Source organism: Phalacrocorax carbo, chromosome 1 (assembly GCF_963921805.1).
Source record: "Phalacrocorax carbo chromosome 1, bPhaCar2.1, whole genome shotgun sequence".
In the NCBI taxonomy this organism is placed as follows: Eukaryota; Metazoa; Chordata; class Aves; order Suliformes; family Phalacrocoracidae; genus Phalacrocorax; species Phalacrocorax carbo.
Window position 1 is genome coordinate 216,321,707 of NC_087513.1, and position 14,286 is coordinate 216,335,992.

General features: G+C 48.4%; 1 protein-coding gene across 8 annotated transcripts in view; it reads right to left on the reverse strand.

Annotated features, from left to right (window-relative positions):
- FAM168A (family with sequence similarity 168 member A) overlaps positions 1-14,286 on the reverse strand; it is a 228,197-nt gene that overhangs the window by 30,902 nt on the left and 183,009 nt on the right. For all 8 annotated transcript variants that reach the window (XM_064441557.1, XM_064441556.1, XM_064441558.1 and 5 more), the window contains one exon: positions 212-292. In XM_064441557.1, the coding sequence (XP_064297627.1) occupies positions 212-292 (81 nt within the window). The remainder of the gene's footprint in view (positions 1-211; positions 293-14,286) is intronic.

Consider the following 14,286-nt stretch of genomic DNA (forward strand, 5'->3'; position numbering starts at 1 on the left):
ATTCATGCCTCAAAAGTACTTTGCAACACAGACAAATATTCCCACTGGAGGGCGTGAAGTTAATGGCAGAGCTTAACACGGGCCCCTTCCCTGGAATGCATTTGCTGACAAACGCACAGAAACTGCTGGGTTTTGTTCACCAAGCAGCCGAAGGGAAATCCTCCTGCATGCTTCAACATGCCTGATCTCATCTCCGTACACAGATTTTTACCTGGGGCGTAGCCGGGGCTGCTGGTTGGATACATGTTTGGGTTGTAGGCTGGGGCAGCGGTGGGGTAGCCCGTCGGATAACCTGCAATGAGAAAAAAAGAGCAATTATGCTTTTGTCAACAGGGAGAGGGAAGAGAGGAGCACCCCTGGAAAGAAATAAACAACCTGTGTGAGCAAAGAGGCCATTGACACAGCTGAGAGGTAAAGCACAGATGTCTTCTCAGTTGGCCAGGGTATAGGAAGGACTTTGAATGTGCTCTACAGACTTACACATGACATCGATATTTCATCTTTACTCCTCTAGAAAACGAGGACGATAACTAGAATAAAGAACACTGGAATCTCCAATGTGCTCTGAAGAAAACTATCGAGAAAATACACACACTGAATGCAGAATTCAGCTACGAAAAACCACCAGCACAGCTATATTTGAAAGGTTTTCCTTGCCTGCATGCAGCCTTCATAGCTTAATCATCGTAGCACTTTGAATCCTAACAGCAGAGCTCAGCAGCCAGCCTGAGTTCTCGGTGCTCAGCACTTCCATTAACCAGAGCTTCTTGCGAAAGGGAAGGTAGAGATGTTGCATGAAAGCATGCCAGCCCTTATATTCACTCATGGCTGCACAACTGCCATCGCTGCGAGGGACCCGATTACCTGCCAGGCCACCTGGAAGAAACACGCACAGCAGCTCGTACCTTTCCAAGCTGCATGAGGTTTTAATGGGCGCTTTAGAAAAAGTTGCACAGCATCTTCAGTTTTCATCATCTTCACTCAGATCGGTCATAGGGAGTTCAGAGGAAATCGTCTAAGCAGTCAGGTATGTGGAGGCTTAGAAATAACCATACACTGTAGACCCAAGTCCCTACGTGCACCTACACACAGTGCAGTTGTCTTGCACCAATCTCTTAGAATCACAGAATCACAGAAGGGTTTGGGTGGGAAGGGACCTTTAGAGCTCACCCAGTCCAACCCCCTGCAGTGAGCAGGGACATCCCCAACTTGATCAGGTCGCTCAGAGCCCCGTCCAGCCTCACCTGGGATGTGCCCAGGGATGGGGCATCGACCACCTCTCGGGGCAACCTGGGCCAGTGTCTCACCACCCTCAGCGTAAAACATTTCTCCCTTCGATCCAGTTCGTGTCCAGTTTTTCACCTCCAGCACCCCCAAGCCCTTCTCGGCAGGGCTGCCCTCCATCCCCCATCCCCCAGCCTGTGTGGGTACCGGGGTGGCCTCAGCCCAGGGGCAGGACCTTGCACTTGGCCTTGCTGAACCTCATGAGGCTCTCCCAGCCCCCCCTCTCCAGCGTGTCCAGGTCCCTCTGGATGACACCCCGTCCTTCTGGCACGTTAACGGCACCACTCAGCTTGGTGTCATGTGCAGACCTGCTGAGGGTTCACTTGATCCCACTCTCTGTGTCATTGATGAACCAAATAGTACGGGTCCCAGTATGGATCCCTGAGGGACACCACTCATCACCCGTCTCCATGTGGGCATCGAACTATTGGCCACTACTCTCTGGATGCGACCATCCAGCCAGTTCCTTACCCTCCCAACAGTCCACCCATCAAATCCACATCTCTCCAGTTTAGAGAGAAAGTTGCTGTGGGGAACCATGTCAAAAAAGTCCATCTGCAGCTCCTCCCTTGCCCACTGATGCAGTCACTCCATCATCGAGGGCCACTGGGTTGGTCAGGCAGGACTTGCCCTTGGTGAAGCCGTGCTGGCTGCCTTGGATCACCTCCCTGTCCTCTGTGTGCCTTAGCATAGCTCCTAGGGGGATCTGTTCCATGATATTCCCTGGCTTCCCTCTCACTTCATTAGAAGTTCTTGTCTTCCATGAAGACCACAGACGACAACATCTGCACCTCGGTCTGCTCCATTTTGCTTTCGTTTACTGCCCTACCTCCATTTCTTGGAAGTCTTCCCCACTGAAAATGGTAACACTCAAATAACTCCATCCTTTCTTAGGTGCTCCTGCGTAAATCCCTCCAACAGACTGAATGGGACGTTAATCTTCCTTTGCTGGCAGAAAGTTTGGCTTTGATATGCTTCACCACCATGGCCGCTGCCTTGGTTTATCTGTGCATCTCGTTGGCCATCGTCCCAGAGCAGAGCCAACCCAACGGCAGACAAAATGACCCTTGGAGAGTGTTTCCATGCCAAGCTCCACTGACACTGTCTGCTGGTTGCCAGCAAAGGCTGGAAAGAGGTAATTAGCAGTTGATTCACACCCCTTTTTTTTTTTTTGCTTTATTAAATAAAAGTGAGTGTTGGTCTTTCCTCCCTCTTTCTGAACAGCAAGGCAAACACATTGCAATCTCTCCCCCCCATACCCCAAAGCTCACTGCCCTTTGACAACATGCCGATTTCTAAAACCTGGCACCCGGCACACAGCTGACTACTGCGGCAAAATTTTGAGGTTCATTTGAATAAATCTAATTCAACAATCATGACCACTGTACTGGAATAAATGACTGTATGTTCTACCCTCTCATTTTCATCAGTGATATATTTGGCTTCTAAATCAGGTTAATTAAAAATTGCTGTAGTTAATGTTGGATAAGCAGCAGTTTAACAGATTTTTTTTTTTTCCAGGCTACATAAAACTATGTTGTCATCATACTCGGGAATATATACAGCCTTTTAGTAATCAGGAAGCTCCTGAGAAAGTTATTTGCAGATCCAGTGATTGCAAGCAGAACATTAATGATGACGATTTTAAATCAGAAATATCCCCGTCTACTCTCCGCTTCATTAGAAGATAACTATTTCTTTTCCAGTACATTCATTGCTGCAGGGTCAAGCTCAATGACCCCACTTTGTCTCCTGACCAATCTGGCTTGGGGTTTTAAACCACCTCCGGCTCACTTCTTGACCACACCAAGCATATCTACCCTATAATTCTCTCAACCGTGTTTCTACATGGGGTTTTACCCCCTCAGCACACAGTTTCGTAGCCAATGGCTGTGCGTGCACGCCATGGTGTTGGGAAGACCCTTGCTCATCACAGCTAGGGATGGGATCTAGATGACAGCCTCTTGGGCCACCAAGAGGTTCTTCTGGTCTTTGCTGCTGGTTAATCCCACCAAATAAGTCCTGAATTCTGTGAATCCCATGAACAGCTGCAGTAATGCTTAATAATAATCCTTAACTAATAGTTCCTAATGCAACAACCATGAGAAAAATAGTCCTGTGTGGCTACACACAGCAAATGGTTCATCTGTGCCCTCCGAGATATCATCAGCACGTGCACATTATCAAATTCAGCAAAAAACCCTTCTCTTTTACTCAGACCAAAATTTTCACCACTAGGTTTATACATAAAAAACAAGCCTGAAACAAATCACACCACTTTCAGACCACAGGAAAACTGTGGCTTTGGGTAAGTGTTTCCATCCAGCCAATTATTGAAAGACTTCACAGTTATTTCAGGCAGATGGAGACAACTGTATTTTGGGGGTTTAACTTCTGCGTGGTACTACTGCATCTTGCTTACTGTGGCATCTTTTGTTGTTCTGAAAGAAAGTTATGGCCATTTTCAGAATAATTTCATTTCCGATAAATACTGTTTCTATCAAGGAAGCTTTAATAGCTTCGGATGCGAAAAGATGCAGCCAGCCCTGCTCTACTCTATCTTCCACTCTGATCTCATAAACTTTGATAAGTGCTGCCCTCCAGCAAGAAAACTTGTCCTTTCTATTTTAAGGGGAAACAGAGACGGGAAAGGTGCAGGAAAATTAATGTGGCTTGCTCCTTTTTTGGACATACTGAAAGATAAGAAAGTAGCAGAATCTGGGGCAATTTGTGCCAGGGGAAACGTGCTTGAAAATTCCCAGTGCTCAAAACCCAGTGGGTTTAAAAATATATGAGATACTTTTATATGTTATTGGTTTTTGAGCCATTAGGATTTAGGTTTGTTGGCTCTTCTTCGCCCCCCAAATGACCACAAACAAGCTTCCCTCAGGAAAGCAAAACCTGCAGTCCCCATGGTGGTCCCCTGGGGTATAAGACAAAGCCCAGATCCAACAACCAGGGATGAGCTCAGGAGAGGTGGCAGCACCAAGGCATCTAGTAACCTGCTCTGATTTTCCTGCTGGATACCCTAAGAGACCGCCTCCAAATCCCTGCTCCTCCTGCTGACCCTCCTCCCCTCCTGCCACATCTGTCTTGCCTCTTCACCTTGCATCAAAAATCAACAGCAAGTGGGCCAAACCCACTCGTTTTATGTTGAGTGCTGTTAATCTTCATGGGCTTCCTGCTGGAGACATGAAAATGTCAGGGTCTGAAAGAAAACATCCTTTACTTTCTACTTGTACAGATCTGCAATGATGGGACCCTGTCTCTGCTGGGGTTTGGGGCCTTATTACAGCAATGATGCAGAAGGAAAGAAAATGAGATGAAAACATATTGAACAAAATTTATTAGATCCCTCACAGAAGAAATCAGAAGTTGTTTTCTTGCTTTATTTTAATTTAATACCATCTCCACAATCAATAGGAGTAGGAAAGCCAGTGTGCATTTAATGTTCTCCCCAAGGAAAATATACAGCACTCCAGCTCCGAGAAGCACTAACTGAACTGCTTTAAAAATTACGATGCAATAACTGGCTGTGCAAAGCGAAGAGCACACGGGGCTGCATCAAGTAGGTATTTTAAAGCTGCCTTTAATTTTTCATGTATTTCTAAATGTTTCTATACCATTATTTCCAGCTCTGCTCATCCCTGTTCTCTTTGGTGCAATACTGCTTTTGATTAATGGCTTTTAGGCTACGAGTCCCAGCTACCTGCCCCTTCTTTTTAACCTGCACACTTTCAGGAGATGCACTAGCAAAGGATTCATGAAACAAATGAAAAAACATGGCATACAGGGCCTTCAAATGCGTTTAACCACCAGCTTTGTTAGCCCAGGCTCCTTCATGATTATACTCAGAATGCCCGTAATAAAGCACTTTTAGCTTGTATTTCCAGCTATATATATTTTACTGCCTACATGTAAGTCAGATACGTCTGTAATCGTATATACAAGCTCACAGTAGACCTCTTCTGCACGAGACAAGAAATGTTTGGATGGGGCATTTAAGACAGCTCTTTGCATCCTGGTAGCCTTCTGGGATAGGTTATTCCTGGTCCCAAGGTACCGAGCTCCTACGCGGCCGCTGTGGTTGTTCTGTATGTCAGTACAGCAAAAAATGCTGAATTACTGAGGAGAAATGAGGGGGCAGGAGAAAAAAATCCAGAGGTGTCAGCAGGCAAAGGGCTGTGCTCGGGGGAAAGGCTCCCCATAGGGTGGGGAGGATTAAACATTCAAATGGGCAGCGAGGGGAAGGGTTTATTTGGGCTCATTCAAGGATTAGATTTGGTAGTCTCTTTCATTCACTTCAGCATTTGAAATTAAGGGCACTCATACCCAGCCCCAGGTGCAAACCACCTCCGGCTCATCCTTCCCATTAGCCACCAGAAAAAGCCTTGTGACACCCTGTAGGTCGGCAGCGCCAGGCTCCAGAGGACCAGGCACGAGGGACAAAGTGGCATTAAAACCCCACGGCAAAGGTGCCGGGGGCTTGGCTTGTTTTTTTGCTGCCACCCATGAAATTGCTAACGAAAGCTCAGCTGGTGTTCAGCTGAACTCACTCCCACCCCAAGCCCTACCTCAACTATCTGGGCACTACACACCCACAGCAAGTTTTAGAGGGGAGCACCCAATTCAAAGGTCTCCCCACTTTTCTGCTTCTTCTCAAGAAGGCTTCAGCGTATACTGCTCAAGTGATCATACTTGAGCAACCTCCATCCACAGAGTCATGGAATCACAGAATGGTTTGGGTTGGAAGGGGGACCTTTGAAGATTACCTAGTCACACCCCCCTGCCATGGGCAGGGACATCCCCCAACTCGATCAGGTCGCTCACAGCCCTGTCCAACCTCACCTTGAACACCTCCAATGATGGAACATCCACAACCTCTCTGGGCAACCTCTTGCAGTGTCTCACCACCCTCAGCGTAAAACATTTCTTATCCCTTATCCCCAATCTAAATCTCCCCTCCTTTAGTTTAAAACCATCCCCCCTTGGCCTGTCACAGCAGGCCTTGCTAAAGAGGTCGCCCCCACCCTTCCTACAGCCCCCCTTTAAGCCCTGGGAGGCCGCAATAAGGTCTCCCCGCAGCCTTCTCTTCCCCAGGCTGAACAACCCCAGCTCTCCCAGCCCGGCCTCGCAGCAGAGGGGCTCCAGCCCCCGGAGCATTTCTGTGCCCCCTCTGGCCCCGCTCCAACAGCCCCGTGTCTGTCCCGTGCTGAGGAGCCCCGAGCTGGAGGCGGCGCTGCAGGGGGGTCTCCCAGAGCGGGGCAGGGGGGCAGCACCCCCTCCCTCGCCCTGCTGCCCGCCCTGCTGGGGATGCAGCCCCGGGCACGGGTGGGGGTCTGGGCTGCGAGCGCACGTTGCTGGCTCATTTCCAGTCCATCATCCACCAGCACCCCCGAGCCCTTACCCTTTATCCCCCAGTCTGCATTGATATCAGGGACTGCTCCAACCCCGATGCAGGACCTTGCCCCTGGCCTTGTTGGACCTCATGAGGTTCACGTGTACCCACTCCTCCACCCTGTCCAGGTCCCTCTGGATGACATCCCTTCTCCCTAGCATATCACGCAAGTCCAGATTTGAAAAACTGGAGCAAACTTACAAAAAGACAAAACTGCAGATGCATTATTATGATACTCTTTGACAGTGAAGAACCTCCTTAGGTTAACCAGCATCTTAGCCAGGTCTCTGTAAGCTTTAGGATCCAATCCTGGAGCTTCAGAGACACCAACATGTGGAACGAGTCAGGGATTAGGCCATGTTTTCCCCCAGATTTCATTAATGTTGCTAATTGTGTCACCTACTGTGCATAGTTCTTAACCCATCTACCACAGCCTTATGAAGGCACATTATAAACCTCGATATATCATAAGATTCATGCCTTCTTGTCTTCCTCTTTCTGGATTTGTGCTCTCCTCTGCATACAAACATCACAAAAGCTATATGGAAGAGACAGTGGGGTGGCTCAGGAACCACTGTGGACTTCAGGGGACCTTCCCTGGGGCTCTGCCACTCACTGCTCCCTCCCCTCCTGAAATGGAGACTACCTTATAGTCCATACCCCCGGGGCACACAGGCAATAGAAAACAGAGCAGACAGAGCACTTGAGAATACTCAGGAGAAGAATCAATACAGTGATCTGACCTGAACCTGTTACGCTGAACCGGTTATCACATACCAAAGTCAATCTCAAAAGGAGCTCCCTGGTTTCTGAGCAGCCCAAACTCAACATGTTCGCCCAGGGGTTGGCATCTACCATAATCTGTCCACCCGCAATTTCATGCCACATATGGGTGAGCTTCCAGCTTTAGATCACAAGCAGAATTGTCAGGACCATCTAAATACCGTACCAGCCAATGCAGCACTGAAAACCCACACATATAAGGTCTCTACAGGATTGAGGTACTCTTGAAACTCTTGAAAAAGAATTTGCTTCTCTTCAACTAGAGAGCCCAGGTGATTTGGTCCACGTTTCAGCCTTCTACCAGTGATTGGGTGAACTAATTGTCACTTACAACACAGATGTCCAAAATGTGCCACTTAATTTTTCAAGAATAGCTTCTGTCGGCCATTATCTGATTAGAACTTAAATTGCTACGAGCAGCCTCAATTCATTAACAAGACAAAATATTCTCCTTCATTCTTTTTCCTAGCAAGTCTCAAGCGGTGATACACTCCTAATAGTGGCCGTATCACAACGATTTTTACAGGGACAGATAGTAAAGTCCCTTATCTGAGTGCAGGACAAGGTACTATAAAACCACACTTCAACTTGTTGACCCTCTGCCACCAAGGGCTCCAGCTCACCGTTGCTCAGACACTTGCTGCACTGTCTCGAGAGCTCATTAACTACCAACACTCCATGGACAAAACTGTCCATATTGTGTTATTCATCACTCCAAGGCAGATAAATTCAAGGGACCATTTCACTAATTCTCTCTTTTAAACCCCTAAAACACTGTGTGCCAGTTTGCTTCTGCTGAGCAACAGCTTTGAAGCTCCAACAGGTCCAGGAACATTTTGTCTTTACAATCACCTCTTCAGGTCAGCCATATGAAGCCAAAGTATTTTCACCTGCAAAGTACTTTCATGTTCTATTTTAAGCCTATCCACCATTTCTCATTCTTTATTGCCTAGACCTCCGACACCCTTCAAAAATAGTATTTATGAGTACCTTCTCAGGACAGAAACGTGAGAAACTTCATGTCTTCAGCTTCATGCTGCTGTAAATCCATTCCCTTTGGACTGACTGGCAATTTATTCTTGCAAAAAGTCACATTCTATGACATGAATGTGCAAATTCGCTACTTGAGGAATTACCCCAGAGCTGCGAAATGAGAGAGCAGACACCACGTAGGCTTCCTGGCATAGCTCTGCCAAAGCCTCCACCAGCCAGACTTGCAGCAACGCTCTTGAACGTTGATTGCCGGTAGCAATGACACCAGAAAGAATGTGCCTAATTATGTGATGATTGGGGGCCACAGAGAAAATAGCTGAGAAGGGCATCTGGGAACTAATTCTGCATTGGAAACCAAGCCTCCCAAGATGAAAAGCTACAGCGTTTTCGAAATGACTTGCAGCAGGGATTTAAACAAACCTTGCTCTCCCACAGCACAAGCTTTCTCCGTCCAGAAAGAGGTCTTTTCAGCCCACCTTGCTCCTCACACAGCCACAGAGATCAGGGCTTGGGCCATGCATCTCCTCCTGCCTTTTGGGGAGTTGTCCCCCAGGGAATACCCCTTGGTGGATGGGAGGCAGGATGGTGATCTCTGAATGCCTTCTAACAGACGGCATTTTATAGACCTTTCCTGTTCAATGGCAACTAATTAAAACATCAGTTACTTAAATCTAAGATTAATTATTCCAGATTTATCCCACCTAAATTAGGTGTGTAGCTGTCCTGATACAACACAGTTGCCTACCTGATAGACAGCAGGTATTGCTACCCTATCGCTTTAGATGTTCACAGCCAGCCTGTTCATCCCCTCACAGAAGCCTTGACCCAACGCTGTCAGGCTGCTGCTTTTATGGGTCCAGCTGCCTTGGTGGGCACTGGGCTGCACCAAGGTCATAGAATCATTAAGCTTGGAGAAGACCTCTCGGATCATCAAGTCCAACCCCCAACCCAGCACCCCCAGGCCTCCTAAACCATGGCCCCAAGTCCCACGGCTACACGGTGGTTGAACCCCCCCAGGGACGGGGACTCCCCCACCTCTCTGGGCAGCCTGTGCCAGGGCCTGACCCCTCTGGCAGGGAAGGCATTTTCCCTCACATCCAACCTAGACCTCCCCTGACGCAGCCTGAGGCCGTTCCCTCTCGCCCTGTCACTGGTGACTTGGGAGCAGAGACCAGCCCCCCCCTCACTCCAGCCCCTCTCAGGCAGCTGCAGAGAGCGAGAAGGGCTCCCCTCAGCCCCCCCTTCTCCAGGCTAAACCCCCCCAGCCGCCCCCCAGCACACTTGTGCTCCAGACCCTGCCCCAGCCCCGCTGCCCTTCTCTGGACACGCTCCAGCCCCTCCAGGCCCTTCTTGTCCCGAGGGGCCCAAACCTGAGCCCAGCACTCGAGGTGGGGCCTCCCCAGGGCCGAGCACAGGGGCCCCATCCCTGCCCGGCCCCTGCTGGCCACACCAGTGCTGACACAAGCCCGGGGGCTGGTGGCCTCCTTGGCCACCTGGGCACTGCTGGCTCATGCCCAGCCGGCTGTCAGCCAGCACCCCCAGGGCCTTCTCCGCCGGGCACTTCCCAGCCCCTCTGCCCCAGGCCTGGGGTGATGCCTGGGGTTGGTGTGACCCAAGGGCAGGACCCGGCACTGGGCCTTGTTAAACCTCACACAACTGGCCTCGGCCCATGGATCCAGCCTGTCCAGGTCCCTCTGCAGAGCCTTCCTGCCCTCAAATCAATCGACACTCTCACCCAACAGGTCAGCAGAGCGCAATGCTTCCAAGACCAAGCACTTGATTCACCAGCCAGGAGCCCTTTGTCACAAGTGACTTACAGACTGAGGGCTCTTAGGATGCTATGAGTATGATCAAACGATTGTACGTGAGCTTGTCAGTGTGTTTTAATATGTTACTGTCCTTCAGCTGGAACTTGGGTCAAACTCAGCACTAAAACATTCAAGACATCTCTCATCCATTAAATTTTACTTGCCCTCCAGGCTTAATTTGGCCTTTTGCATTTTAAAAGGCAAACCTGTTTTACTGAAACTCCTTTTATAGCTCAAATTGTACACTTCTGAATTCACAAAGTTTTCCAAATCAAATTTAAGTCTAGAAGCAGCCTCGAGCTAGAAGGACAGAGTTGAAGCCCTCCTAAACTGATTTCTATTTATACTTAACTTTTTAAGTTATATAAATCTGGGTGAATCCTGTTTTGCCAGCTCACAAATGCAACTACAGCAGGAAGGATGGCATAACCTTTTCCTTCTCCCCTAATCACGCAGAACCTTTTAACAATTGAACCGAGCACAGCGATTGCACGCATTTCCATGTCAAGCTCTACCCAAAGCTCTCCCGCACGCTGCTCCTGAGGCATTACTAAGGAAAAACATCCAGATCTGCAAATGCACCTTGATGCTGCAGGGAGCCCAGAGGATGGGCCAGCTTTCATTTTACACCGATCATCCCACGTTACCGCTGGTATCCCGTCACTCACTCGCCGCCTTGCCATGAAACTATTCCAGCCCACTCATGCTAAATGGATGTAAAAATAGAGGAGAAGCTGAAAGCAAGGGTGGAACTGTTCTGAAGAGCAAGTTAATGGATGGTTGAGAATCCGGCGTTTCTGAAGACTCTGAGGATAATAAATACCTTCATTCCCATGAAAAAGTGCCACCCCCTTATTACTGTTTCAAGCCTCATCAGCCCAAGAGTAGAGCACTCAAATGAACGTGTATTCATCAGACACAGCAACTGTTTTAAAAAAAGATTTGCTCTAGCATTTGACAACCTGCTTGCTTTCCTGGAGACCTCTTGCAGTTGATTCTTTTTTCACCTGAAAGGTAATTTCCTTTATATAAGCAGCAACACATGCCTTGCTCGTTAGCCATAGCCATACAAAACCAAACTTCAGGTGGACTGCAAAGGCACCCACGGCATTGCTGGGACTGTTTCCCATTTTTAAACACTGATGTCCGTACAGACCAGCTGACCGTGTACGCAGGCTGAGACTCTGTACTGGACACGTTATTGCAGAGCTGGAAAACCGTATCTCACACCGGCTGCTGTTGAGACTGTGAGTCACCACCGCCATCTGATCCTATGGAAATTAAAGGACTTCAATTAAATGAGGTGATATAATGTATCTGCTTTTCAACGGTTGTCCTTGTGCATTTGTGCTGATGAGAGACCTCGTGATGAGCTGCAGACAGACGGCCAAGCCCCCACAGCCCGCAGAGGAGCGGTGGTGGGGAGGGATCTGTGGGCTCATGGTGAAGGCAGCGGGGCTCTGGCCGGAGTGGAGTACGTCCTTCCCGTCAATACAAAGCGCTTTGTGCCATCTCTCTTCCCAAAACATTCATAGCAATCACAGAATGGTTTGGGTTGGAAGGAAGTGTTGAAGATCATTTAGGCCACCCCCCCTGCCGTTGGCAGGGACATCTTGCACTAGATCAGGCTGCTCACAGCGCCGTCCAGCCTCACCTTGAACACTTCCAGTGATGGGGCATCCACAACTTCTCTGGGAAACCTGCTTCAGGTTCTCACCACCCTCATCATAAAAAAATTTCCTCCCTATGTCCAATCTAAACCTACCCTCTTCCAGTTGAAAACCATTGCCCCTTGTCTTGTCACTACAGGCCTTGGTAAAAACTGCCTCTGTCTTTCTTACAAGCCCTGTTTATATGCTGAAAGGCCACAGTAAGATCTCCGCAGAGCCTTCTCTTCTCCAGGCTGAACAATCCCAACTCTCTCAGCCTTTCTCCTTAGGAGAGCTGTTCCAGCCCTCCCACCATTTTCATAGCCCTCGTCTTGACCCAGTCCAACAGGTCCGTGTCTGCCTTGTACTGGGAACCCCGCAGTACGCTAGGTGGGGTCTCAGGAGAGGGGAGTAAAGGGGAGAATCACCTCCCTCAACCTGGACACGATTGGCTTTCTGGGCTGCAAGCACACATGGCCGGCTCATGTCCAATCTCTGCGTGAAGCAAGGGAGTAATGAAGCCTCGCTGCCTCTGGCTCCACATTTCCAGGACTGTGAAGATATTACGCAGGGGTAGGCAGGTTCCCCAGGAGGGGAGGCAGCTCTGGACCTGCAGAGCAGAAGATGAGGAAGGAAGAGAGCAGGTCCTCTAGTGTGAAAACTTCTGTAATCCCTTCCTTCTCTTTCCTCTCCCTTCCCGGGATCACAGCTTGACCCAAAGGGTGGTGAATTCCACTTGTGTGAAAGCACACACTGTTTGAAGAAGGAGTTTTTCTTACGGGTCATCCACATCTCACATAAGCACAACGCTTGGAGACTACACAGATAGGAGCTCTACAGGCATCAGGGATAACACACCGCGCCTCTGCAACCTTCAGTATAAACCCAACCCCCAGAAAACCTGACAAGAACTACATGAATTGGGCAAAAAAATATTTTCTTTTTATGGCTATTCCCTTTATATTCTACAGACTTATAAGAAAGCGCTATTGGAAGTCATGGAGTGGCAGAGGTGCCTTTGGCACGAAAGGTGATTGGAGAGAAAACCTTCAGTTGATGGCATGATAGCATGGGCATGTGGTGTGGCCTATTGGACTCCATTTCACGGGGTCACAACGTTGACACAATGGGGTCCTGCCTGCCTGGAGGAGATTTTCCCACCTGGAGGTCAAAGACAGGGGATGGCTGCTGGGGCCTCCCTGCCCTGCGGAGAATCCCGGTTTCTCGGGAATTAAGCAGGACGAGCAGTGGATTTGCACAGAGGTCTGAGCTCTTCCGTAAGACCTCGTGGTTGCACAATGCAATATATCAGCTTGAAGCTGTTGCCTTCATCATGCCAAGGAATTAAGGGACCTTACAAGGCCAAAAAGATATAAAAATGACAGAAGCACTGGTTTGGGTGTACGTTGCCTTCATTTCCTCTTGCTCAGAGAAAACGTGCTTTCAGATCATTTTTTAAGGTTCAATATAGTTGCAAGCTGTTGGCCAAAAGAGATTATTCCAATTTCCATTCTTATCTCAGTTCTATCTCAGTTTTAACTCCCACCTAGATCGAAAAGAAACCTCCGAGGCCTTACTGCAGCTGTCTGGGTTCAGGATGCATTTGTATGAGCAAAACTCATCTTGAAAACTAGGAGCAACTGTCCAAAAATATCAGGGAGATAGTTTAATTATTTAAGGCACATACTATAAATAAACCACAGTGACAGAACTTGACAGACTGTCAATCAATATAACTTCTGGGCAAGAGACATGTGTCTTATCCTTTCCTATGTTGAGACAAGTCTCTGTGGGAAAGAAATTCTAGAAAACTGTTTAAGTCACGCAATATTAATGCTCCCTGCAATTATTTACTTCATTCTGTATTTGACTAATCCAAAGCAAGATATGAACAGCCTCTAATGATAAAATAAAATTGTTTGTTGCTCCAAATAAAGCGTAAGCCCTAGATAAAGAAGCCATTACAGTTTTTCTTAAACACTGAACTGTGGCTCCACCTTATCCGACAAGGTTCCTCGGGGAAATATTTAGCTGGAAGGATTAAAATAAGTTATGATAGCAGAATACTGCTAAACTTGAGGCAGTCTAAGTGGTGTTCCTCCCATTCTCCCAAGATAAGCCCTGAAGGATAACAATTTTCATTCTTCCTCAAAGGAATCCCAGCCGTGTTGAAAACCAGCTTGCCATCGGTCTGCAGCTAAAGCCAGACATCCACATCAGTGCTCGGTAACCACTAATATGCCTGTCCAGAGCCAAGCGGAAGAAACTAATGAGGCCAGGGTTGCTGGGAGAGGACAGATCTTTTATTAGAGAAGCTGACATAACTTGGGGGGGCGAGGGGAAGGAAACTATTTTAGGCACGGAAGTCCAT